Genomic DNA, 26904 nt, shown 5'->3' with positions numbered 1-26904 from the left:
CCATTTTTCCATCCGTGTAAAAAACGGAAAGGAAGGAAAATCGGGTGTCATCCGCTGACATCCGCAGTGCCATATACTTACATTATGTCCGCATATCATCCGCAAACGGATGGGATGATATGCGGGCATACGGAGCGGATGACAGAAATGTCATCCGCTCCGTGGAAAAAAAAAAAAAAAAGTCCCGCAGCGGACTTAAGCAGCGGAGCGGCCGTGTGAAAGGAGCCTTTCAGACAATTGAAATTGCAATAAAAAGGCATTATTAAAAACTTTAGTCAAAGCTGCACAGTTTGTTTTTATCTACAGAGGCACCTTGTCTGCATAGGCAGTTATATTATATACATTATATATATATATATATATATTATATATATATATATATATATATATATATATATATATATATATATATATATATATATACATATATATATATATATACATACATACATACATACATACACACACACACACACACACACATACACACATATAAACAAACTCAGAGAACAGGCAATCAGTACAGAACATAGGAGATATAGAGGAGGCGCTGACCTCTGCAGGGAACACCTTGCTGTCCACCGTGTGCTCGGAGCCCCAGTCATTGTTCACCCCCCAGTGGAAGTGGAACTGCTTCAGCCTGTAGGGGTTCTCCAGGGGTCCACCACTCACCACTGGAGGAAGAAAAGAACAAAATTGTATCAGTTGATGGGAATACATCACCTGATCCTTCAGAACAACAATTTTAACATAAATAAAATAGGGTAACTAATACTGACTTCTATAGAGACAAATGTAACAAATGAAATGGTACTGTAAGGACGACATCACTTTGCCCAATCACAGCAAAGTAACAAAGTAAAAGATGCTCCAATAAACCCCACTTATACAAATGGATATATCACCAACAATGACCGCCAGCTAGACATCAGCATTTTTCATTTTCCCTTGGAACTCCCCAATACAGAACACATGACTAATATTCCCCCCCCCCCCCCCTGCTTTACTTTTTTTGGTTACCGTAGGTTATAAAAAATAAATAAATTATATATATATATATATATATATATATATATATATATATATATATATATATATACATATATATACATACACATACACACACACACACATATATATATATATATATATATATATATATATATATAAACATACATACATACATATATATATGCACACACATACACATATTCACCTTCCGGCAGGACAAGGACCCTAAACATACAGCCAGAGCTACAATGGAATGGTTTAAATCAAAGCATATTCATGTGTTACAATGGCCTAGTCAATGTCCAGACCTACAGTATCTCACAAAAGTGAGTACACCCCTCACATTTCTGTAAATATTTTATTATACCTTTTCATGTGACAACACTGAAGGAATGACACTTTACATTGTTATACAAGCTGTACACTCACTACTTTACATTGTAGCAAATTTGCTGTCCCCTCAAAAAAACTCAACACACAGCCATTAATGTCTAAACCGCTGAGTACATCCCTAGTGAAAATGTCCAAATTGGGCCCAAAGTGTCAATATTGTGTGGCCACCATTATTTTCCAGCATTGCCTTAGCCCTCTTGGGAATGGAGTTCACCAGAGCTTCACAGGTTGCCACTAGAGTTCTCTTCCACTCCTCCATGATGACATCACAGAGCTGGTGGATGTTAGAGACCTTGCGCTCCTCCACCTTCCCTTTGAGGATGCACCTCAGATGCTCAATAGGGCTTAGTTCAGGAGACATATTTGGCCAGTCCATCACCTGTACCCCCAGCCTCTTTAGCAAGGAAGTGGTTGTCTTGGAGGTGTGTTTGGGGTCCTCATGTTGGAATACTGGCCTGCAGCCCAGTCTCCGAAGGGAGGGGATCATGCTCTGCTTCAGTATGTCACAGTACATGCTGGCATTCATGGTTCCCTCAATGATCTGTAGCTCCCCAGTGCTGGCAGCACTCATGCAGCCCCAGACAATGACACTCCCACCTCCATGCTTCACTGTAGGCAAGACACACTTGTCTTTGTACTCCTCACCTGGTTGCTGCCACACACGCTTGATACCATCTTAAACAAATAAGTGTATCTTGGTCTCATTAGACCACAGGACATGGTTCCAGCGATCCTAAGACTAAGGCTGGCCATACATGCTCAATTTTCTTGTACAATTTCTCTTTAGATTTACAAAAGAACATATTATATGAGGTCAAACAAACTAAACCACTTTTGGCAGGCCCTTGCACTACCTAGTTTAAAAGGTAAATCTGAAAGAAAATTGTACATGTATGGCCAGCCTTAGTCTGTTTGTCTTCAGCAAACTGTTTGCCGGCTTTCTTGTGCATCATCTTTAGATGCAGACCAATTTGATGCAGTGTGCAGCGTATGCTCTGAGCACTGACAGGCTGACCCCTCAACCCTTCAACCTCTGCAGCAATGCTGGCAGCACTCATATGCTTATTTCCCAAAGACAACCTCTGGATATGACCCTGAACATGTGCACTCAACTCCTTTGGTCGACCATGGCGAGGCCTGTTCTGAGTGGAACCTGTCCTGTTAAGCCCCTGTATGGTCTTGGCCGCTGTGCTGCATCTCAGTTTCAGGGTCATAAGAATCTACTTATAGCCTAGGCCATCTTTAAGTAGAGCAACAATTCTTTTTTTCAGATCCTCAGAGAGTTCTTTGCCATGAGGAGCCATGTTGAACTTCCAGTGACCAGTATGAGAGAGTGAGAGCGATAACACCAAATTTACCACACCTGCTCCCCATTCACACCTAAGACCTTGTAACACTAAGGAGTCACATGACACCAGGGAGGGAAAATGGCTAATTGGGCCCAATTTGGACATCTTGACTTAGGAGTGTACTTACTTTTGTTACCAGCGGTTTAGACATTAATGGCTGTGTGTTGAGTTATTTTGAGGGGACAGCAAATTTACACTGTTATACAAGCTGTACACTCACTACTTTACATTGTAGCAAAGTGTCATTTCTTCAGCGTTGTCACATGAAAAGATATAAAAAAGTATTTACAAAAATGTGAGGGGTAAATATTATGATACAGTCAGGTCCATAAATATTGGGACATGGACACAATTCTAATCTTTTGGGCTCTATACACCACCATGGATTTGAAGTGAAACAAACAAGATGTGCTTTAACTGCAGACTCAGCTTTAATTTGAGGGTATTTACATCCAAATCAGGTGAAACGTGTAGGAATTACAACATTTTGTATATGTGCCTCCCACTTTTTAAGGGACCAAAAGTAATGGGACAATTGGCTGCTCAGCTATTCCATGGCCAGGTGTGGGTTATTCCCTCATTATTCCATTTACAAGGAGCAGATAAAAGGTCCATTTTAAGTGTGCTATTTGCATTTGGAATCTGTTGCTGTCAACTCTCAATATGAGATCCAAAGAGCTGTCACTATCAGTGAAGCAATCCATCATAAGGCTGAAAAAACAAAACAAACCCATCAGAGAGATAGCATTAGGTGTGGCCAAATCAACTGTTTGGAACATCCTTAAAAAGAAAGAATGCACCGGTGAGCTCAGCAACTCCTAAAAGACCCGGAAGACCATGGAAAACAACTGTGGTGGATGACCGAAGAATTCTTTCCCTGGTGAAGAAAACACCCTTCATGGCAGTTGGCCAGATCAAGAACACTCTCCAGGAGGTAGGTGTATGTGTGTCAAAGTCAACAATCAAGAGAAGACTTCACCAGAGTGAATACAGAGGGTTCACCACAAGATGTAAACCATTGGTGAGCCTCAAAAACAGGAAGTCCAGATTAGAGTTTGCCAAACAACATCTAAAAAAGCCTTCACAGTTCTGGAACAGCATCCTATGGACAGATGAGACCAAGATCAACTTGTACCAGAGTGATGGGAAGAGAAGAATATGGAGAAGGAACTGCTCATGATCCAAAGCATATCACCTCATTAGTGAAGCATGGTAGTGGTAGTGTCATGGCGTGGGCATGTATGGCTGCCAATGGAACTGGTTCTCTTGCATTTATTGATGATGTGACTGCGGACAAAAGCAGCAGGATGAATTCTGAAGTGTTTTGGGCAATATTATCTGCTCATATTCAGCCAAATGCTTCAGAACTCATTGGACGGCGCTTCACAGTGCAGATGGACAATGACCCCAAACATACTGCGAAAGCAACCAAAGGGTTTTTAAGGGAAAGAATTGGAATGTTATGTAATGGCCAAGTCAATCACCTGACCTGAATCCGATTGAGCATGCATTTCACTTGCTGAAGACAAAATTGAAGGGAAAATGCCCCAAGAACAAGCAGGAACTGAAGACAGTTGCAGTAGAGGCCTGGCAGAGCATCACCAGGGAAGAAATCCAGCGTCTTGTGAGGTCTATGCGTTCCAGACTTCAGGCTGTAATTGACTGCAAAGGATTTGCAACCAAGTATTAAAAAACGAAAGTTTGATTTATGATTGTTAATCTGTCCCATTACTTTTGGTCCCTTAAAAAGTGGGAGGCACATATACAAACTGTTGTAATTCCTACACCGTTCACCTGATTTGAGGGAGTGTGAAGGAAGAAGAAAGATTCAAATTTCTCCAGCTGTACCTGGGCAACCAGTTGCATTGGAATATATGACTTTATTAATGTATTCTTTCACAGAAAAGTTTTCTGGGGTTTACATCATGGGGGTATATTCAATATCAATATACACATCAGGTGTGGTATACGGCCATACTGCGGTTGATCGGTCTGTATCAGCAGTGGACGGTGTGAACACATGTGAGAGAGTACGGCGGGCTGTTTACACAACACGCAATGTGCAGATTACATATCAGCAAATTGGCGAACATTTACTGCACTCACATTATCAGCAGTAAATATTAGCCAATAAGAGTCACATGGAGGATGTGTGACACTCATTCATAATGTGAAAGGGACAGGACTGAGCTAAAGAATATTTAACATGCAGCTAATGTCAATGGGTGCAAACCATGTACCTTCAGACAGATAGAAAGAAAACAAATTTTACACACGCACATGCGCTCTGAAGGTCCAGCAACTCTTGCTGCAACTTTAGAACTTTGTGAAGGAACTGAGGGCTCCCGCATACATGCATGGGAGGGAAGTCATCGCGGCTCCAGCCAATCACATCGCCGGAGCGCAGGAACCTGAAAGAAAGCCCTCTTAGCTGTGACATTACAGCGATGGAGGGCTTTGCTCGGAGGGGAGTATTTTGTAATTGTGCTAGTATCCGATGCATATTAGCACATTATGCCATTGCCCTGCAGTTTTTTTGGGCAACATTTGCATTTTACAACCGCTTTAATGGCAACTAAAAATTTGAAATTAATTTTTTTGAAAACTGACAATTTTTTTTTCATTTTCAATGGTAAAAACAGAAAGGTATAAGACAATTAGTGTGACAAAAGCCAAAAAAGTGCCAACCTAAGGCATTCAACCGGAAAGCACGGTTAAGGTAAATGGATCCCAAAGATAAATATAACATTTGTTAACATCAAGCCTGGTAATAGCTGCTCAAAGCAGCAGTATTTCAACGAAGTCCCGGTCACACTGTCATGCGTAACCCAGCGGGAAAAAGCACCAGAGAGAGAGGGTAGTAGAAAACATCCACCTGTGTCAGGACCCCACCGAAGTCCTAAGTAACCAACACTGCATCATTATTTTAGGGAAGCGTCAGGTTGGAGGAGCTTCCAAAAGATCCCACAATTCCCATACCCGGTTACGAGCTTCAAAGGAGTCAGTAAGCAAAGCAGTCCAGTAGTCTATCCTCTTCACATTTCAGATCCTGGAGTGAAAAATCAAACAAAGAGGGAGTCTCCCGTCTTCCATTTAAAGAGGTGTTCCAGCAGGAGAAGAAAAATTAGGATGCAGCAGCTACAAATATTGTAGCTGCTGACCTTTAATATATAATAAAAAAAAAAAAATTAAAATATTGGATTTTTCGATCTGCTGCAACTCTTTCTAGGGGAAACCGGCAATGAAGCCATTCAGCTTCACAACCGGTTCCCTACTGCGCATGCGCAAAGCGCATTCTCACTGGCTCAGTGGCAGGGAAAGCAGAAAGAGGACAGAACTTCCAAGGGACGGCATTGTGGCGCTGTCTCTCAGTCCGGAAGTGGGGAAGGGTACCTGTCAAAAACCGGTACCTGTTTGCCCCCCCCCCCCCCCCTGAAAGGTGCCAAATGGGAGGAAGCAGATAAACGGAAGTTCCACTTTTGGGTGAAACGCTGCTTTGAGAGCAACTAAGCATGTGCATGGAGTGTTTTTTTAGACAATTTAGAAAGGAAGTGGGTGGGAGACCTAGGAGAAAGGTTTTGGGATTGAAAAAAGCACCCAGGATCGAAAGATGGAATGGAGGAGGGAATGAACCATCCGCCAATAGGGAATAATCATTGAGCAAGACTAGTAAATGTGATATAATGTACCTATGTCTATTACAGTGCCAGCATCAACGATCGGCAGAAGGACATATGGAATGGAGCAAGTCCGGGGTTTGGTACCAATGATAGAGGATCTTGTATTGGTTCTCTTTATACAGTACAGGGTACAGATCGAGCTCTTGGACGTCGGGGACCAAATAAGTTGCCATGTTTTCAAAGGTAGTTCCTCACCCAAGACCTGCTCCCATTTTCGCATATAGGCGTGCTGAGGCCAGGGCGATGATAGGTCTGTAATTAGAAGCTGGTAAATACGAGAAATCATACCCTTAGAGGACGGACACTCCAAGCTGATTTTTTCAAACTTCGTTAGAGGTTAGTCACAAAGGACTGTGCAAAATGTCGTATTTGTAAATAACTAAAGAAGGCCTGCTTAGGCAGGTTCTATGCATCCTGCAGGTCCCGGAGCATCTGTAATATTCTAGTTCTGGGGTCCACCAACTGACCAAAGTGAAACCGTGAAATGTATGATTAAAGACAGCTGGTATAAGTTTCTTCCAAGTATTGCAACGCTCTAGGTCGGTCCACACTTACCAACCCTGAATAGTCCAGGTGCTCATCTGGCTCACTACTGCACAATATGAAAACTAGAGTAGTAGGGATGATCACACACCGATGTCTATAAAAGCCCAAAATGCTTTTTTTTTTTTTTTTTTAAATCAAAAAACGCTGATTAGAGATAAACAGCTTGGTAATCCAGGACAAAGCAGTACAGATCAGCTTGCACAAAACAAAACATTCGTACAGGAAGGAAAATACAGATAAGGTAAATGCCATCTAACCCATCTCCGGGGCATAACATCTGCACAGTGAGACAGCAACAGTAACCAACACTTTATTACTGCGGTTCAAAACATAGCATAAACAGGAACATGACTGGTAATGAACTTCATACTCAATAGTGCCTAACCAGAACACGTTCCTTAGGTTTTAAACTGCAATAGTACAGTGTTGGACTTTTATGAACATCAGTGTGGGATCATTTCTACAACTCTAGTAGTCCCTGCATCTGTCTTGATACCAGGCGCCTGAATCCTGGGAGAGAGAGGGGAAAAATTAGGGCCCAATTAGGATCTGCTTCAGTACAGATGTGCTCACAGCTGACTGAAACCATTACACTGCATTTACACGATATAGTGTTTTGAGGCCACAAAGCATGCAAAAAACATGTGTTGTGCCATTTACTGTGTATGGCACTCCGAATGCCGCAAGCAGACACTTTTTTTGCATAAAAAAAAAAAAAAAAAAAAATGAAAAAAAACACACACGCAAAATACCCGGCAAAGTTAAAAAAAGTGCAAAGCTCAAAAAGGTGCAAGAGCTACTTTGCCATGCTGGTTATGCTTCCATTGAAGTCTTTAGGGTCAAAAAGCACTTTGCTGCACCAAAAAGAAGCACCTGCACCTTTTAAAAAATAAAATAAACATTGCACGGCACCATGTTGTATTGATGTGAATGGGCATTGTCATGCTATTAGCATATGGAAAAACCTATTCAGAGTAAGGGAATACAATAAGACACGGGGCCACTCACTAAAACTAGAGGAAAGGCGGTTTAACCTTAAAATACGCAGGGGGTTCTTCACTGTAAGAGCAGTAAGGATGTGGAATTCTCTTCTGCAAACAGTCGTATCAGCAGGGAGCATTGATAGTTTCAAAAAACTATTAGATGGGCACCTTAAAGACCACAACATACAGGGGTATGCAATGTGCGGTTAACAGTAGACACACACACATCATAGGTTGAACTGGATGGACTGATATCTTTTTTCAACCTCACTAACTATGTAACTATGTTGGCAGACGTGGGAGAAATCACACTAATGTGAATGGGGCCTCAGGCTGATGGTGGTGGGCCAATACTTCAAATCTATGCTCTCGTTTGAGGTCACCGGTACAATTTTGCTACAGAACGGCTTTTTTCGGCAATTTTGTTACTAGGAATAAATGAATTGCAGTCAGTGGAGAGTTCATTTTGCAACTAAATCAAAGAAATGTGTCACCTAGCCAATAGTTAGGTGACTATTTGTATGATCTGGGGCTCCTCAATTGCCAACTTCATCAACCAATCAGATAATCCAATGCAGGTGACCAGAATCATGAAGAACCAGCAATCTGAAGCTGTTTAGAGAAGCAATATAGACAATAAAATTATGGGAAAAAATTGGATATTTATGATACACACAAACTAGTCAACAACAAGAAAAATGTAACAATTATTATAATTAATAAATAAAAAGGGAAAAAAAAAGAACACACAAATATTCCAGTGTTTTAGATTGTAATCTCTCATGAGCAGAGCCCACTTGTATTGAACTGTACTGTCTCCCTTTATTTTTTAAAGCCCTGCACAACTGTTAGTGCATAATAATAAAAAAAAAAAAAATATTATTATATATATATATATATATATATATATATATATATATATATATATATATATATATATATATATATAATAAATAATAATAATATTTTAAACCCATAAAAATACAGGTTCATGGACAGATAGTTATAAATCAGAGCAGTGTTTTATTTAATATAATTATATGATCATTTTCATCCAACATATTTCCTGGAACAAAGTCCACTTTTTCAAGGATGAGTATGCAGTTCAGATCATAAAGATAATCTTATAAACAAGCTAATCAGTAAACACATCTCTTATACACAGTACCCTAAGGTCATGGTTTTTAACTAGAGAATATTTATATGATCTCTTTTCCCTTGATATAATAAAAATTGTTACATTTTCCCAAAGGTGTGTCATTAACTAGGTTGTGCACGTCATAAATACCCAATTTTTTTCATAATATAATTAATTTTATCCTTTATGGAGGGGATATGGATCGCCTTTTTTTTTTTTTTGGAAGAATTGACCCTGAATCCCTCTATTATTTTTCCCTCGTTCACGCTGAGGGCGAATTTGAAATCGTGAGAGTTCAGCTGAACTCACAATTTCAAACCCACATGTCAGTGCGAGTTCGGGGGTATTTGACAGATGTCTATTAAAATCGCCCCCGCAGTAGCTAAAAGTAGTGCGGAAACTACTTTTGAGAATCAGTGCGGCGCCGCAAAGTCAGCATCGCACTGTTTCCACAGGTGCCATTGCGGGCAATAGGCTCTGATTTGGCATGTTAAATCAGCCCGATGTGAACTGGGGCTTCCAGTTATTCATAAGTATTGTAGCCAGCAATGACTCCTTATTGAATACAAAATCACCAGAGGCAATGAGCCCAGAGATCTGGCCATGCTTCAAATCTCTGCTACATGGTTGCTGAGATGACTTGGCCCTTAGGCCCCTTTCACATGGCTGGCAGTCTCTACCATCATCTGCAGTGGATTACTTTTCAGAGGGCGGTAGAGCCGTGGTTTCCAGTAAAGATAGACCGATATGGTTTTTTCAGAGCCGATACCGATATTTTGGTCACAACGTATCAGCATCGGCTGATATTTTGTACATTTAAAGTTTTGAAAAGTAAAGACCATTTTTGACACAAATCTGGTACTGAACATGTTAATTTTTGTTTAATGCATAATGACTGGCTTGCTGGCACCCTGTGGTGGGTGGCTGGCTGGCACCCTGTGGTGGGTAGGTGGCTGGTACAGGGCCTGCGGGCAGCTGGCTGGTACAGTGCCTGTGGCTGGCTGGCACAGGGGCTGTGGGTGGCTGGCTGGCTCACTGGTACAGGGCCTGTGGATGTGGGTGGCTGGCTGGCACCGGGCTGCTGTGGATGGGTGTATGGCTGTGATACACTTTCGCGAGACTAGTCCCGACTCCAGACGAGGCTGTCCAAGGCGAGGGAGGCGGCCTAAGAAGGCAGAATGACGTCACAAAAATATCGGCATAATCGGCCAGTTCCGGGGCCGATACCGATATATCGGGGAAAGTGCATATCGCCCCCCGATATATAGGCCTTGACGATAAATCGGTATATCCCTAGTTTGCAGTAATTCAGAAAGCAATCTAACCACCACCTGAATTAACTTTTTTCTTTTTTTTTAAACCCTCCAATATTCTACTGAGATACCTTGCTAAAGCATTTAACTCACAGTGGTGGCGCAACCTCATTGACCTCAACTGGAGAGTTTGACAGGTAGCACCTCCTGTCAAACTTGACAAGCCAAGTTATATTTACTGCAGCAGATAAGCCTATTTGTTAATTTTGCCTTTGCCATCCATGTAATGGGGCCTTCCTGAGCAAAGGTGAACCATCCTTGAATCCCACCTGGTGCTTTTTAAATGCAAAAAGCAGAACAGCTGACCTTGCCTAGTTCATTTAGATCAGGTATATGAAGAGTTAATTGGAAAGTAAACAGGTGTTGTAATGCTGCAGCCATGATCCCCGGGGTATCAGGTCACGTGGTAGCACGATAGGAACACAGAGTAGATCACGCCTCGTACACGAGTTCTCAGGTACTGCCATACAGTGTCTATTCCGAGAAAAGCTGTAGGCTCTCAGCTTCAGCGGAAGAGTGAAATTAGAACCCTTAAACTAGTATTTGGATAGAAAACAATAGGATTTCATTTACATGAATTAATTGCATGCTGTACTGCTAGACACCTGTGTGGTCATATCAGATCTTTAACCCCTTGTCTACTAATGTACATTTATAAACGGGGTATGGTGGTTGAAGCTCATGCATGCTGCTGAATATTACTTTTTTAAAAGACTTCAGATAAAAATCATCTGTCCAATCAGAGGCTCTGAAGGTTTGTCCCATCCTCTTCGGTGGCACCCACAGTCATTATCAAGCTCTCCTGTTTCTCTGGAAAATGGCTTCCACAGTGAAACCAGAACATCAATTCCCAGATCCCCCTGTGTCTAATGAACCCGGAAGCAGCACGTTGTGTATTACATGAATTCCGGGTTCACAGCTGTCATTCCTTGGCTACTGTAGTCTAGGTTGTGGGTAATCAAGCACAATCTGTGTTTGATTAGCTGCAGTGGAGGGTGGGGGATGACATATGGGGGTCTAATAGTTTCCAAAAGTCTCCATAAAGAGGACCTGTCACCTGACCAATGGTATCACAAAAAAAAAAATAGGAGTTAAAGCGGAACTAAAGTCTCCATACATGCCCATCTTACTTGCCCGCGCTGGCATCTCCGTCTGAGATTCGATCTTTGGGCCTCTTCATTGGCCAGCGGGGGGATGATGTCACTCCTGTGCATGTGCAGTAGGCCGTCATCCCAGCCCTCGGAGACTAGCCGGACACTATAAGCTGAGCTGTGCTTGTGCAGCAAAGTTTACAGTGCTGGCCGAGATAGCGAGCAGGCAGGTAGGGGCATTTTATTTCAGAAGAGACACTGTATGTCTCTTCTGCAATAAAAGCCTGCCTGTTAGAAGTATTTTAGTTCAACAGGAGAAGCAAAAATCCTCTGGGGGGGGGGGGGCTCCAAATAAAAAGAAGGCATGAAGAACACATAGTGTGTCACAGTAGTGTCCCCTTCCGACCATTCACATCAGCCCCCCCCCCCCCCCAGCAGTGTCCTCTTCCCATCCTTCACATCACCCCTCTACAGTAGCGTCCTCTGTCCTCTTCACATCACCCTCCCATTGTAGTATCCTCTGCCCCCATAGCCCCCCCAAAGGCAGTATCCCCTGCCCCCTTCGCATCTCCTACCCTCCCCTCCCAAATTTAGTGTCCTCTGTTCAAATCACCCTCACACTGTAGTGACCTGTGCACCCCAAACACAGTGTCCCCTGCCCCCCCTCCCCCACAGTAGTGTTCTGTATGCCCCCCCCCCCCCACTGTAGTTTCCTCTGACTCCTCCCCCCCCAGTAGTATTCTCTGCAACCCCCCACAAAGTGCCCTCTGCCCCTTTGCGCCCTGAAAGCAGTGTCCTTTGCCTCCCCATCCCCCAAAGCAGTGTCTTCCGTCCATTTCTCAACAAAATTTCCCCTTCCCCACTCTAGTGTCCTCTGTCCCCTTCACATCATCCCCCCGAACATACACACAGCGATGTGTAGGTAGCACTTCCCACCTTCCAGCATGTGTACAGCAGAGCGGAGTTCAGGAGACAGCATAGGGCTGGGTGGAAGTCTGGATCTGCCGGAGTTTAACATTTCATAATACCAAGCTGGTGATTGGTTGTGAGGTAGTCCTCGCAATCAATCACTGTGGCAGCTCCCGCTCTCCATCCAGCATTGCCTCCCGCTCGCCAGTGAACAAAAATGTCAGAGGCTGGGGGGAGGCAGAGCCGTGTTCACGATTCATTTGTCGGCTCCCCCCCGGTCGATGGCTTGCCGACCCTAGCTATAGAGCGTGACTAGAGTCTGCCGATATCACGTCCAATATGGCGGCACCCAACAGGAGTCCAAACTTTTGAGGTGTACACGAGGGAGACTTTTACAGAAAAATAACAATAACAAATGATAAAATGCACATATAATCTTATGGGAAGATTGTTGTTGAAAGTAATGGTCTGGTGACAAGGTCTATAACACTTTGCCTGGTTTATTGGGATCCAACGGTAAAATAAATTAACTAATTTAGCTCTTGGGACAAAGCTCAGGGAGAAGACATACAGCGCTGTGAAAAGTGCATTTGCCCCTTCCTGATTTTTTTTTTTTTTTGCATATTTGTCATACTTAAATGATTCCGATCATCAAATTTTATTATTACACAAATATAACCCAAGTAAATATAAAATGCAGTTTTTAACCACTTGCTGACTAGTCAACGTAGTTTCACTGCAGCAGGTTGGCTCTGTTACGTGAAACTACGTACATGTATGTCGCTTTGTGCAGCAAATAGTGTGGGCACGGGCCAATTGGCTAGAGGGGGAGCCAATCAGCGGGTCCAGCGGCCTGCGACGTTCACCGGGTAACCGCGATCGCTCCCCATGGAGACAGAACGGCGTTCTGCCGATGTAAACACTCTGTGCAAAACCATTACACAGAGGAGGCAAGTATAATATGTTTGTTATTTTTAAACAAAAAAAAAAAAAAAATTTAATATCACTTTAAGGTATGCCACAGCATCTCAATTGGATGTTAGTCTGGACTTTGACTAGGCCACTCCAAAAAAACCTTTTTTTTTTTTTTTTTAGCCATTCAGAGGTGGACGCGCTGGGTTTTTTTCGGATCATTGTCCTGCTGCATAACCCAAGTGCGCTTGAGCTTGAGGTCAGGGACTGATGGCTGCACATTCTCTTTCTGAATTTTCTGGTAGAGCGCAGAATTTTTTTTTTTTTTTTTTTTTTATGCTAAATGTAACAGAACACCTTCCCAAAAGTTCAACTTCTGTCTCATCAGTCCACAGAATATTTGCCAAAAAGTCTTGGGGACTTAATCAAGATGTTTTTTGGCAAATTTGAGACCAGCCTTTGTGTTCTTTTTGGTCAGCAGTGGCCTTCGCCTTGGAACTCTCCCATGGAGGCCATTTTTACCCAGTCTCTTTCTTATTATTCATGAACATCGACCTTACCTGAGGCAAGTGAGGCCTGCAGCTCTTTAGATGTTGTTCTGTTCGTGGAAGAGTCATTGTGCTCTTGGAGTAGTTTTGGTAGGCTGGCCACTCCTGGGAAGGTTCACCATTGTTCCAAGATTTCTCCATTTGTGGGTATGGGCTTTCACCATGAGTCGCTGGGAGTTCCAAAGCCTTATAAATGGCTTTGTATCCCCTTTCGAGACTGTTCTAATCTGCTCTTGATTTTCTTTAGATAGCAGCATTAATTTTGGAGATTTTTAATTTAGGCGATTTTGTGATTTAGCAGGTCTGGGCGTGGCAAGTGAAATTAAACTCAGCTTTCAAAAAAAAAAAAAAAAAAAGTGGTTAATCACAGTTCATTCACGATTTAGCAAAGGGGTGGGGTGGGGTGCAATTACTTAGGTTTGGACAACTTTTTTCCCTTAATAAATTAAATCTTCATTTAAAAAAACAGCGTTTTGTATTTACTCGGGTTATCTTTGTGTAATCTTAAAATTTCTTTGATGACCTTAAACATTTAAGTGCAAAAAATAAAAATAAAAATTAGGAGGGGGCAAATACTTTTTCACAGCACTGTGTATCTGACTTTCCCTAACCCCCATACAGGGCTACAGACCAATAAATACACAACTGCTCCATCGCACACCTTACCTGACTTGTTAGTGGAGTCGTCAAACTCCACCAGGAACGCATAACCGTTATTCCAGACATGCAGGCAGGTGTTCGGGTCATACTGGGTCTTGATGGGGGTGAGCTGGGGGTGGAAAACGCTGTCACGCACACGGATGTCGATGGGAGACTGGCGGGAGCCTCCAGGGATATCTAATGGTCCTTTCCACAATGGGTGTACTGCGGAACAAAACAGAGTGTCAGAGCATGGAAGAAAGCAAAACACACAGAAAATAATGAATATGAAATTACTTCAGCTGTTCAAATAGTGTAGAAAGGATGAGAGTGCCACAGATCTAATGTAATCCCAGTATGTCCTTTACTGCACCTGACAAGATGTTGAAAGAGAAATACAACACGTTTCAGGGGTTCAATCATCCCCCTTCATCAGGGCTTAGATGCTGGCAGTAATTGGGAGGAATACTGGACAACAGATTGTAAAATAAAAGGATAAACAAAAATTGTGTTAGTGAAGGTCAACATACAGGAAGACCCGAAATGTGTTGGATCTTTGACCTCTTGTCTTTTGCAATAAAGCCCTACTGGACTTGCATTAGGTCTGTGACACTCATCCTTTCTACACCAAGTCCAGTAGGTCTTTATTGCACATTACATGAGGACATATATCCAATGGGTTTTGGGGACTCTAACTGATGACACAAAGGAGGAGAGTGCATCAGATCCAATACCAGTCCAGTAGGTCTTTGGGAAACAGTAGATTTGTACGCACACTATGGATGTCAAATCTTTGCAAAATCGTTATTAACCCATAAATTGCACACAAGATGTCCCCTGTCCAAGGGCCTTCCATCCTTGATGCATTTTCACCCTAATGGACTTATTCTAGAAGTTCTTTATTGCACATGGCAAGACGTTAGAGAAAACCTCCAATGCCTTTCGAGGGACTGAAAACTCTCACCCCATCAGGACTTAGATTCTGGCAGTAATTGAGAGGAATACTGGACAATATATTGCAAAAAAAAAAAAAAAAAAAGAAGGATAAGCGTTGTGCTAGTAAGGGTCACAGGTCAGGAAGTTCCCAAAATGTGTTTGATTTCTGACCTCTTGTCATTTGCGCAGAAGTCTTTCAAAGGCAGTTTTTTTGGGGGAAAAAAATACACTTTATTAAATTAAAAAAAAAAAAAAAAAAAAGAAACAGTAAAGTTAGCCCAATTTGTTTTTATAATGTAAAAGATGATGTTACGCTGAGAATCATGATCTTAAGCAAAAAAAAAAAATTGTGATTTTCATTTTATCCAGAATGGGGGGGAAGCGGGTACCTAGATTTGACAGGTACCCGCTCCCACTTCCGCTCGGGCCGCCTCCTGCAATCTTCTGGGACACATCAGACATCCCAGAAGATTGCCTGGTCATTCACGACGCGCAGCACGACTCGCACATGCGCATTGCGCACCTGGCTGTGAACCCGCAACCTGTCACAGCCAGGTGCCCACACTAGAAATGCAGAGAGAAGAGGGACAGGAGCGAGGCTTCAGGCGGCTGCATCGCTGGATCGTGGCACAGGTAAGTGTGTGTTTATTAACTTCCTTGGCGTTATTCCCGAGTGTGGCTCGGGGTGGAATTTCAGTGCCATTAGCGGTAACCCCGAGCCACACTCCGGGTACCGCCAGGGAGCATCGCTGGATCCTGGAAGAGAGGGTATTTACCTTGTCCGGGGATCCCGCGATGTGTCACTGCAGCATACGGCGGCCATCTCCTGCGATCGTCACGTCGCAGGGGGGTGGAACCGGCGGCAAATTTGAAAAGTAAAAACACACAAACACACTGATATATTGTAATCCTATTAGATTACCTATTAGATTACATCACTAAATAAAATAAATTGACATTAGTTTGCCCCCCAGTGCCTTGTCTGCAGTTTTACTGTACTTTTTATTATATACATACATATATATATATATGTATTATATATTACAATTTATGATTTTGTGTTTCAAACTTTATCATACCCGAGATGTTATAAAGAAGAATCATACTGCCAGGGAGGTTAAAAGTCAGCAGCTACAAAACGTGTACTGCTGACTTTTATTGAACACAAAAACTAGTGGAACTCAGCTTTAAAGCGGTAGTATCCCACTTTTTGACACTTTTACCTACAGGTAAGCCTATAATAAGGCTTACCTGTAGGTACAAATAATATCTCCTAAACCGGCATGGTTTAGGAGATATTTACAGTGCATGCAGCCGCATGCGCTCTGAAGGTCCGGGGGGACCTTCAATTAACTTGCCGGGAGCTTGCCGGAAAAATCACTCCCGCGCGCATGGGAGTGAAGTCATCGCGGCTCCGGCCAATCAGCGCGCCGGAGCCGTCTCTTCCGGCCAATCAGCGCGCCAGAGCCGCCGAACCCGGAAGAGACGGCGAGGGATCATGGCAGCGCCCGCAGCGATGTCCGGGGGTCCGTGTCGGGGCTTCGTTCTAAGGTAAGTTACACATAATGGGCTAGTATGCGATGCATACTAGCCCATTATGCCTTTGTCTTGCAGGTTTTTTTTTTTTTGTTTCTAGGGTTTACAACCGCTTTAAGGTGAAGCAGTACTGTATTGCAAAAAAATTGACTGGTCATGAAGGGGGGGGGGGGGGTAAACCTTCGGGGGCTGAAGTGGTTAAAACATCACAAACAACAGTTCTGGCTTTACCAACACTGTGGGTATTTTTATAAAATGTGTTCAACCATGATTCACACAGCATTCTGAATTGCACACTGAATTCACTTAGAATACTATGCGAACCTTGGGTGAAAGTTTCGTAAATCTAGGGCAAAAACGTTTATAAATCAAACCACTTTAAAAACCTTGTAAATCCAATAATTCTACATTTGTGTATAGGAGGTGACCCCGCACAGTCCTCTGCGGCAATCTCCGCTCCGGTCTCTTGTGTAACCTCCGGCACAAAGAGTTTCTAAGTAATCCACATAGGACGGGGGGACGGGGGGGGGGGGGGGGTGATTGTGAGACAGTTGTTTGCCAACTTTGCTCTACTTCAAATAATAGAATGCAGTTAATTATATTGCATTGTTTTCACTGTGAAAGGTATGGAGGTGAAAGTTCATAAAAGGAACTCCATGTACAGTTGTGGCAGGAATGGCACATGCAGAAGTAGTAGTGATGTAAAACATTTCTGTGTAGGGCTGGGGAGCTGATAAACAATCGCAACTAACAGGAGACGTCACCTGGGGCAGGTGTGCAGAACAATAATACCTCCAAGGCTCTTAGCATGGCTAAGGGAAAGTGTTTTATATTTTCATTGGATAGTCCAGAGATTTAAAAAAAAAAAAAAAAAAAAAGAAACATTTATCTCTCTTAGTGTATTGCGATGCCGCATGTTGGCGGACTTTCCCACCCTTAACTTTCAATAAAATTAAAAAAAAAAAAAAAAATTATAATAATAATAATAATAATAATAATAATAATAAATTTTATATTATATGGATCAAATTTTTAAATTACATAGTTTTACCGCGCCACCCCCGTACACTCCCTGTGGAGCAGAGCAATATTCACATTTGTACTATGGATCAGTTAATGCAGAAATAACTTTCTTATTGCTCATGATAACAAATTATGACATTACATATAATATAGTAAATTTTATTCTATTATTTGTTTTGTCTAAATAACCCTAAAATTACGATTCTGTAAAAAGTATGGCAGAGTTGTTTACAAATGAAATAAAGGCTTGGACTGAATAAAAAAAAAAATGGGTTTAAATATTAATGGTTAGAAAGATAATAGAAAGAAAAAAAAAAAAAGAAAAAAAAAAAAGAAGGGGGGGGGGGTTGTTTAGAGCTGACTAAGGTAAAATAAGGGGTTAAATAAGGAAATATTTTATTAAATAAAAAACACTTTTTTTACTTACCAGGTTGCTTTAATGTGTGCTTGTGGTAAAAATCACGCAAACAGAACCGCATGACACTTGTTGCCCAAAAAAATAACTCTTTTTGGGTGACAGGTGTCCTGCGATTCTGTTTGCGTGATTTTACTGCGATTCATCTGTAAACAATCGTGGCAAAAATCGCGCCACGTTTGAGATGCCATTGTAAGTCAAGGGAAATCACATGGGCGTCCCCGTGATTTGGAATGATTTGAGATCGCTGGCAGAATTGCGGCGATTCTGCCCACGATCCGAGACACCAATATGTGAACGAAGCCTTAGGATTACATCTACCGTACGAATATAAATGCAAGTACTGATTTATTTTTTGTTTGTCCTGACCTGACATTTATAAAAGTTGCGCAATCTGTACAGTCACCTCCTATAAAAACGGGAACATAAACATCCCATAACAACAGAAGAAGGTAAAAGTGGGGAAGGTGAACCAGGTGCGTCTGGTGACCCTGCACACCCCAATGACAGAGGAGTGACTGCTAGGACAGTTTGTGACCATTTATTTATTTTGTTATATTTTTATATTTATTTGTTTTATTTTTTTAAAGCCATCACACATGCAAGTCAGAGAGCGGACTGACTGACTAAAGACAATGCACTCCCTGTGTGGCTGAAATTCGATCATAAAGAAGAGCCATCAGTATCATAAAGCGGAGTTCCAGCCTCAAAAAAATAAATGAAAGTCAGCAGCTACAAATACTGTAGCTGCTGACTTTTAACCACTTCAATACCGGGCACTTTTCCCTCTTACCGCCCATGCCAATTTATGGCTTTTAGCGCTGTTGCATTGTGAATGACAATTGCGCGGTCATGCAACACTGTACCTAAACCAAATTATGTCATTTTTTCCCCACAAACAGAGCTTTCTTTTGGTGGTATTTGATCACCGCAAGGTTTTTTCTTTTTGGCTAAACAAATAAAAAAAAGACCGAAAAGTTTGAAAAAAAAAAAAAAAAAGTTTTTTTTGTTTAGGTTAAAAAATTTTGTAAATAGATACGTTTTTTCCTGCACTGATGAGCACTGATGAGGCCACACTGACAGGCACTGATGAGGTGGCACTAATATGTGGCACTGTTAGGCAGCACTGATAGGTATCACTGATATGTGGCATTGGTGGGCACTGATAGGTGGCATTGATGGGCACAGATAGGCAGCACAAATAGGTGGCACTGGTGGGCAATAATGGGCACTGGTGGGCGGCACTGATAGATGGTAATGATGGGCACTGGTGGGCAGCACGGATAGGGAGGGCACTGGCGGGCAGCACTGATGGGGAGGGCACTGGCGGGCTCCCTGAGCCCTGATTGCCATCCCTGGTGGCCATGGTGGGCATCCCTGGGGTCATGGGTGGGCATCCCTGGTGGTTCTAGTGGCACCCCAGGGTCTGCACTGGTAATCAATGCTCTGATTACCAGTGCAAACCCCCCCCATAAGGAGAGCCACAGATCGTCTCTCCTCTACTCGTGTCAGGCACAAACTGAGGAAAGCCGATCAATGGCACTTCCAATTTACTATGTGACCAGCTGTGATTGGACACAGCTGGTCGCATGGTAAAGATCCTACGCCAGTAGCCTCTTTACCGAGATCGGAGATGCAGTGTGTCAGAGTGAAACGCTGCATCATCGATTGCCATTCTGCGCGCCCCCAGGGGGCAAGCAGAGCGCATTATCCTGCCGCCATCATATGACTTCCGGTCAGGATAATGTAACCAACCAACTAGCTACAGAGGACGCCCTGGGAGGAGGGCGAAACGCGTCTGACGATTGGCTGAAGCGTCCCGCGTCACGTACGACGTCATTTTCCGGCCGGTGGAGCGCACGCTGCGAGAGCAGTCAACCACCGAGCCGCACACAGTCTGTTGTAATACAGGTTTGTAAGTAAGTTTCTTTCATCAATAAATATATATTTTAAAAACGTACTTCACTATGGATGGCCCTTTTATCTCTATGAGGACACTCGGGATTGATGACCATCCAGTTCAAGGATTACTCCCAGCTACATATTCGGTAAAGGCTGAATTCAGAAGGATTTGTGGATATACAGGTCCTTCTCAAAAAATTAGCATATTGTGATAAAGTTCATTATTTTTTGTAATGTACTGATAAACATTAGACTTTCATATATTTTAGATTCATTACACACAACTGAAGTAGTGCAAGCCTTTTATTGTTTTAATATTGATGATTTTGGCATACAGCTCATGAAAACCCAAAATTCCTATCTCAAAAAATTAGCATATTTCATCCGACCAATAAAAGAAAAGTGTTTTTAATACAAAAAAAGTCAACCTTCAAATAATTATGTTCAGTTATGCACTCAATACTTGGTTGGGAATCCTTTTGCAGAAATGACTGCTTCAATGCGGCGTGGCATGGAGGCAATCAGCCTGTGGCACTGCTGAGGTGTTATGGAGGCCCAGGATGCTTCGATAGCGGCCTTGAGCTCATCCAGAGTGTTGGGTCTTGCGTCTCTCTACTTTCTCTTCACAACATCCCACAGATTCTCTATGGGGTTCAGGTCAGGAGAGTTGGCAGGCCAATTGAGCACAGGAATACCATGGCCAGTAAACCATTTACCAGTGGTTTTGGCACTGTGAGCAGGTGCCAGGTCGTGCTGAAAAATGAAATCTTCATCTCCATAAAGCTTTTCAGCAGATGGAAGCATGAAGTGCTCCAAAATCTCCTGATAGCTAGCTGCATTGACCCTGCCCTTGATAAAACACAGTGGACCAACACCAGCAGCTGACTGAAGCTGACTGTGGGTACTTAACACTGGACTTCAGGCATTTTGGCATTTCCCTCTCCCCAGTCTTCCTCCAGACTCTGGCACCTTGATTTCCGAATGACATGCAAAATTTGCTTTAATCCGAAAAAAGTACTTTGGACCACTGAGCAACAGTCCAGTGCTGCTTCTCTGTAGCCCAGGTCAGGCACTTCTGCCGCTGTTTCTGGTTCAAAAGTGGCTTGACCTGGGGAATGCGGCACCTGTAGCCCATTTCCTGCACACGCCTGTACACGGTGGCTCTAGATGTTTCTACTCCAGACTCAGTCCACTGCTTCCGCAGGTCCCCCAAGGTCTGGAATCTGTCCTTCTCCACAATCTTCCTCAGGGTCCGGTCACCTCTTCTCGTTGTGCAGCGTTTTCTGCCACACTTCTTCCTTCCCACAGACTTCCCACTGAGGTGCCTTGATACAGCACTCTGGGAACAGCCTATTCCTTCAGAAATTTCTTTCTGTGTCTTACCCTCTTGCTTGAGGGTGTCAATGATGGCCTTCTGGACAACAGTCAGGTCGGCAGTCTTACCCATGATTGCGGTTTTGAGTAATGAACCAGGCTGGGAGTTTTTAAAAGCCTCAGGAATCTTTTGCAGGTGTTTAGAGTTAATTAGTTGATTCAGATGATTAGGTTAACCACTTAAGCCCCGGAAGATTTTACCCCCATTCCGACCAGGGGGTATTTTGCGATTTGGCACTGCGTGAATTTAACGCACAATTGCGCGGTCGTGCGACGCTGTACCTAAACGAATTTGACGTCCTTTTTTTCCCACAAACAGAGCTTTCTTTTGGTGGTATTTGATCACCTGTGCGATTTTTTGATCACGCGCTATAAACAAAAAAAGAGCGTCAATTTTGCAAAAATAGCAATATTTTTCACATTTTTTTATATGAAATTCCCCCAAAAAAAAATGTAAAAATCAAAATTTTTAAAAATTTTCGGCCAATTTATTTTATGCTACCTATGTTTGGTAAAAAAAAAATCGCAAAAAGCGTATTTTGATTGGTTTGCGCAAAAGTTATCGCGTTTACTAACAAAGGGAAAGATTTTTGTCATTTTTGTTGTTTTTTTTTTTAACGCGTAATGGCGGCGATCTGCGATTTTTTTTGCGGTACTGCGACATTGCGGCGGACAGATCGGACCCTTGACTGACATTTTTGACACTTTTGGGGTTACCAGTGACATTTCTACAGTAATCAGTGCTATATATATGCACTGTTACTGTAAAAATACACTGGTAGTGAAGGGGTTAACTTTATTTGGAAGGGAGGGGCTGTGTGTGTCCCTAGGGGCGTGGTTTCTACTGTGATTGGCTGTGGCTCTAGCTGTAAAGACACTGATCAACGGATCTACATAAAAGATCCGTTTTATCAGTGTCTTTGCAGCGAAGAGAATGACAGGCAGTTTGTTTACACAAGCTGCCTGACATTCTCCCTCTCCCCCGCCGATCGCCGAGTGACCGGCGGACATCGGGTCCGCTGGTCACACGCGCGGGGGGGTCCGTGACCACGCGGGAGCGCGCCCCAGGGGGCGCGCGCTCGCTCCCTAGACCCTCACAAGCAAGCAACCTAGCCCTACGTTAGTTTGCCTGTGAGGGGCTGACCGCCGACGTAGATAGTCGTGCGGCGGTCGGCAAGTGGTTAATAGCTCGTTTAGAGAACCTTTTCATGATATGCTAATTTTTTGAGATAGGAATTTTGGTTTTTCATGAGCTGTATGCCAGAATCATCAATATTGAAACAATAAAAGGCTTGCACTACTTCAGTTGTGTGTAATGAATCTAAAATATATGAAAGTCTAATGTTTATCAGTACATTACAGAAAATAATGAACTTTATCACAATATGCAAATTTTTTGAGAAGGACCTGTATACTGAAAGAGCATTAAACTTTGCTTGATACATATCTACTTGTGGTAAGTAGGGAACCACAAGGGGGGGGGGGGGGGGCATCATTATTGCAATTAAGCAAAAAGGAGCACAGCAGCACTTTCTAAGTTGGTCTGCACTGAAAGACTGTTCATTCAGATTTATATTTATTTACTAATTTTACTCCAGCGCAAAGGACTCTTTGGTTTTCATTTGATGGTTATGAAATATTGATATTAAGATTGCTATTTTGCACAAATTAAATTTGATATTTGCACAATCGAGTATTTATTAGAGATATTTATTTATAGATAGCAGCACTGATCTACTTTGTTTTCTTTATTTAGCTTCCATGCATGCCAATAAACATTGTATATAGATTATATTAGAGCCACTGACAGCCCTCAGCCTGCAGACAGGATTTAAAACATTGTAACAGGTAAGACAACATTGTATACAGATTGTACTAGAGCCACGCACAGCCCTCATCCCTCAGCCTGCATGCAGATTAAGTAACATTGTATTTAGAATAAAACAGCCCATTCAGCCCCCATGCATGCCAATAAACATTGTATATAGATAGAGCCACTGACAACCCTCAATCCTCAGCCTGCAGACAGGAGTAAAACATTGTAACAGGTAGGACAACATTGTATACAGATTGTACTAGAGCCACTTGCAGCTCTCAATCCTTAGCCTGCATGCAGATTACATTTAGAATACAACAGCCCATTCAGCCCCCATGCATGCCAATAAACATTGTATGTAGATTATATATTAGAGCCACTGACAGCCCTCAGCCTGCAGACAGGAGTAAAACATTGTAACAGGTAAGACAACATTGTATACAGATTGTACTAGAGCCACACACAGCCCTCATCCCTCAGCCTGCACGCAGATTAAGTAACATTGTATTTAGAATACAACAGCCAATTCAGCTTCCATGCATGCCAATAAACATTGTATATAGATTATATTGGAGCCACTGACAGCCCTCAATCCTCAGCCTGCAGACAGGAGTAAAAAATTGTATTGAGATTGTAACAGGTAGGATAACATTGTATATAGATTGTACTTGAGCCACTTGCAGCTCTCAATCCTCAACCTGCATGCACATTACATTTAGAATACAACATCCCATTCAGCCCCCATGCATGCCAATAAACATTGTATGTAGATTGTACTAGAGCCACTCCCAGCCCTCACCTCTCAGCCTGCATGCAGATTAAGTAACATTGTATTTAGAATACAACAGCCCATTCCTTTCCCATGCATGCCAATAAACATTGTATATAGATTATATTAGAGCCACTGACAGCCCTCAGCCTGCAGACAGGATTTTAAACATTGTATATAGACTGTTATGGAACCCTCTCCCAGTCCTCATCCTCCATGCAGGCCAGTAAACATTGTATATATAGATTGTCATGGAGTTTCTCCCAACCCCCCCTTCCTCCCTGCAGATTGCAATACTCACAGTCCACATTCCTCAGCTTGTAGGAACAGGCAGAAATGTTGCACATCCTGGCAGGCACTGCTCTTGGGGCCCTTGTCCTGGGGCCCATCTTCCCCACCCACCCAGGGCCCAGCACAGGGGTCAGGAGTCTCCAGCAGCCTCTCAGCACCATATTGTTGTCAGTTTACACTGAGGGGAGGCTGATTGCTGAGCACAACATTCCCTGGCCCCGCCCAGAACCTCTGACCCACCCAGCACAGCCACTCACAGCGGGCGCCCAGTACGAGGCTTGCAACGCATACATCCTGTTTCTTCTGAATCTCAGCCAATCAGAGTCTGTTTTCCAGCCACGCCCCCCTCTTCTGCTCCTGCGCCAAGTCACACCTGAATTTAAAGAGATAGTCATGATAATTGATATCATTCTTGTCAAATGGTCATGGAGAGATTATACTGGAGTGGAGATCATAGGAGGGGGATAGGTGGAGCCGCTGCAAAAGCATAGAAATGCACTGCAAACCAGTGCATTGCACATAAAAGCCTAATGACAGAAGTGACCTCAATGAATGGACCGCAAGTGCATAACATGCTCAACAAATGCACAATGCTGCACATGCAAAAACACGCAGTTAGTCTAGGTTCACATCTATGCTGTTGCAGTTGATGCGTTTTTCAGGCACGTTTTGTTGTGCATTTTGCATTTTTAAGCCTGCTTTTTTAATGCATTCTTGCATGCAGTTTTCATGCATTTTGTGTTTTTTTTCCCCCTTTAAAAACACTGTATATAGCTTGTTGCTAAAGAGCGGGCCGGTAAGCCGCCTGCTTCGTCCTTAACAACCAATGAGTCATCAGCTGTCAGCAGGGGAATGTAAAAAAAATGCCAGCAAACAAATTTACGAAAAAAACGTCATTGCCCCCCCCCTCCCCCCCAGTTCCATACCAGGCTCTTTAGGCCTGGCATAGATTTGGAGGGGAACCCCACACCAAAATAAAAAAACAAATGGCATGGAGTCCCCCAAAAATCCATGCCAGAACTGTATCTGAGCATGCAGCCTGGCAGGTCAGAAAAGGAGAGGGGATGAGCGAGCGTTCCCCCCCTCCTCCTGAACCATACCAGGCATAATGCACTCAACATGCCCCCCAACCCAAAACACCATGCCCCCATGTTGATGGGGACAAAGGCCTCTTCCCCACAACCCTGGGCTGTGGTTGTGGGAGTCTGTGGGCAGGGGTCTTTTTAAAATCTGGAAGCTCCCCTTAACATGGGGGTCCCCAGATCCTGTCCCCCCTCCCCCCCTGTGTACATTGAACCTCACACTGCTCTGACATTTTATAAATCTGCATGAAGAGGGCAGCATTGCACTGCTCAAACATTTTATATGGCTGCATGCAGAGGGCAGCATTGCACTGCTCTGACATTTTATATATCTGCATGCAGAGGGCAGCATTGCACTGGTCTGACATTTTATATGACTGCATGCAGAGGGCAGCATTGCACTGCTCTGACATTTTATATATCTGCATGAAGAGGACAGCAATGCACTGCTCTGACATTTTATATATCTGCATGCAGAGAGCAGCATTGCACTGCTCTGACATTTTATATATCTGCATGCAGAGGGCAGCATTGCACTGGTCTGACATTTTATATATCTGCATGCAGAGGGCAGCATTGCACTGGTCTGACATTTTCTATATCTGCATGCAGAGGGCAGCATTGCACTGGTCTGACATTTTATATATCTGCATGCAGAGGGCAGCATTGCACTGCTCTGACATTTTATATATCTGCATGCAGAGGGCAGCATTGCACTGCTCTGACATTTTAAATATCTGCATGAAGAGGGCAGCAATGCACTGCTCTGACAGTTTATATATCTGCATGCAGAGGGCAGCATTGCACTGCTCTGACATTTTATATATCTGCATGCAGAGGGCAGCATTGCACTGCTCTGACATTTTATATATCTGCATGAAGAGGGCAGCAATGCACTGCTCTGACAGTTTATATATCTGCATGCAGAGGGGCAGCATTGCCCTGCTCTGACTCTTTATATATCTGCCTGCAGAGGGCAGCATTGCACTGCTCTGACTCTTTATATATCTGCATGCAGAGGGCAGCATTGCACTGCTCTGACATTTTTTATATCTGGATGCAGAGGGAAGCATCATTCTGCTCTGACATTTTATATACAGTATCTGCATGCAGAGGGCAGCATTGCACTGCTCTGACATTTTATATGACTGCATGCAGAGGGCAGCATTGCACTGCTCTGACATTTTAAATATCTGCATGAAGAGGGCAGCAATGCACTGCTCTGACAGTTTATATATCTGCATGCAG

The 26904-nt window shown here is 43.1% G+C and overlaps 1 protein-coding gene across 2 annotated transcripts in view; it reads right to left on the bottom strand.

Moving 5' to 3' along the window:
- Window positions 1–26904, bottom strand: part of CA5A (carbonic anhydrase 5A) — a 65532-nt gene that overhangs the window by 10698 nt on the left and 27930 nt on the right. Inside the window, exons 1-3 of one of the 2 annotated variants that reach the window (XM_082269719.1) lie at window positions 24585–24770; window positions 14540–14737; window positions 556–674 (exon numbers count right to left, since the gene is read on the bottom strand). In XM_082269719.1, the coding sequence (XP_082125845.1) occupies window positions 556–674; window positions 14540–14737; window positions 24585–24735 (468 nt within the window). In that variant the 5' untranslated portion in view covers window positions 24736–24770. Of the gene's footprint in view, window positions 1–555; window positions 675–14539; window positions 14738–24584; window positions 24771–26904 lie in introns of those variants that run through there. The other variant, XM_082269720.1, reaches the window with a different exon arrangement.

This window comes from Pelophylax lessonae (assembly GCF_965119305.1).
Source record: "Pelophylax lessonae genome assembly, chromosome: 10".
NCBI lineage: Eukaryota > Metazoa > Chordata > Amphibia > Anura > Ranidae > Pelophylax > Pelophylax lessonae.
Note: the sequence above shows the minus strand (reverse complement) of the source record. Positions and strands in the feature narration are given on the sequence as shown.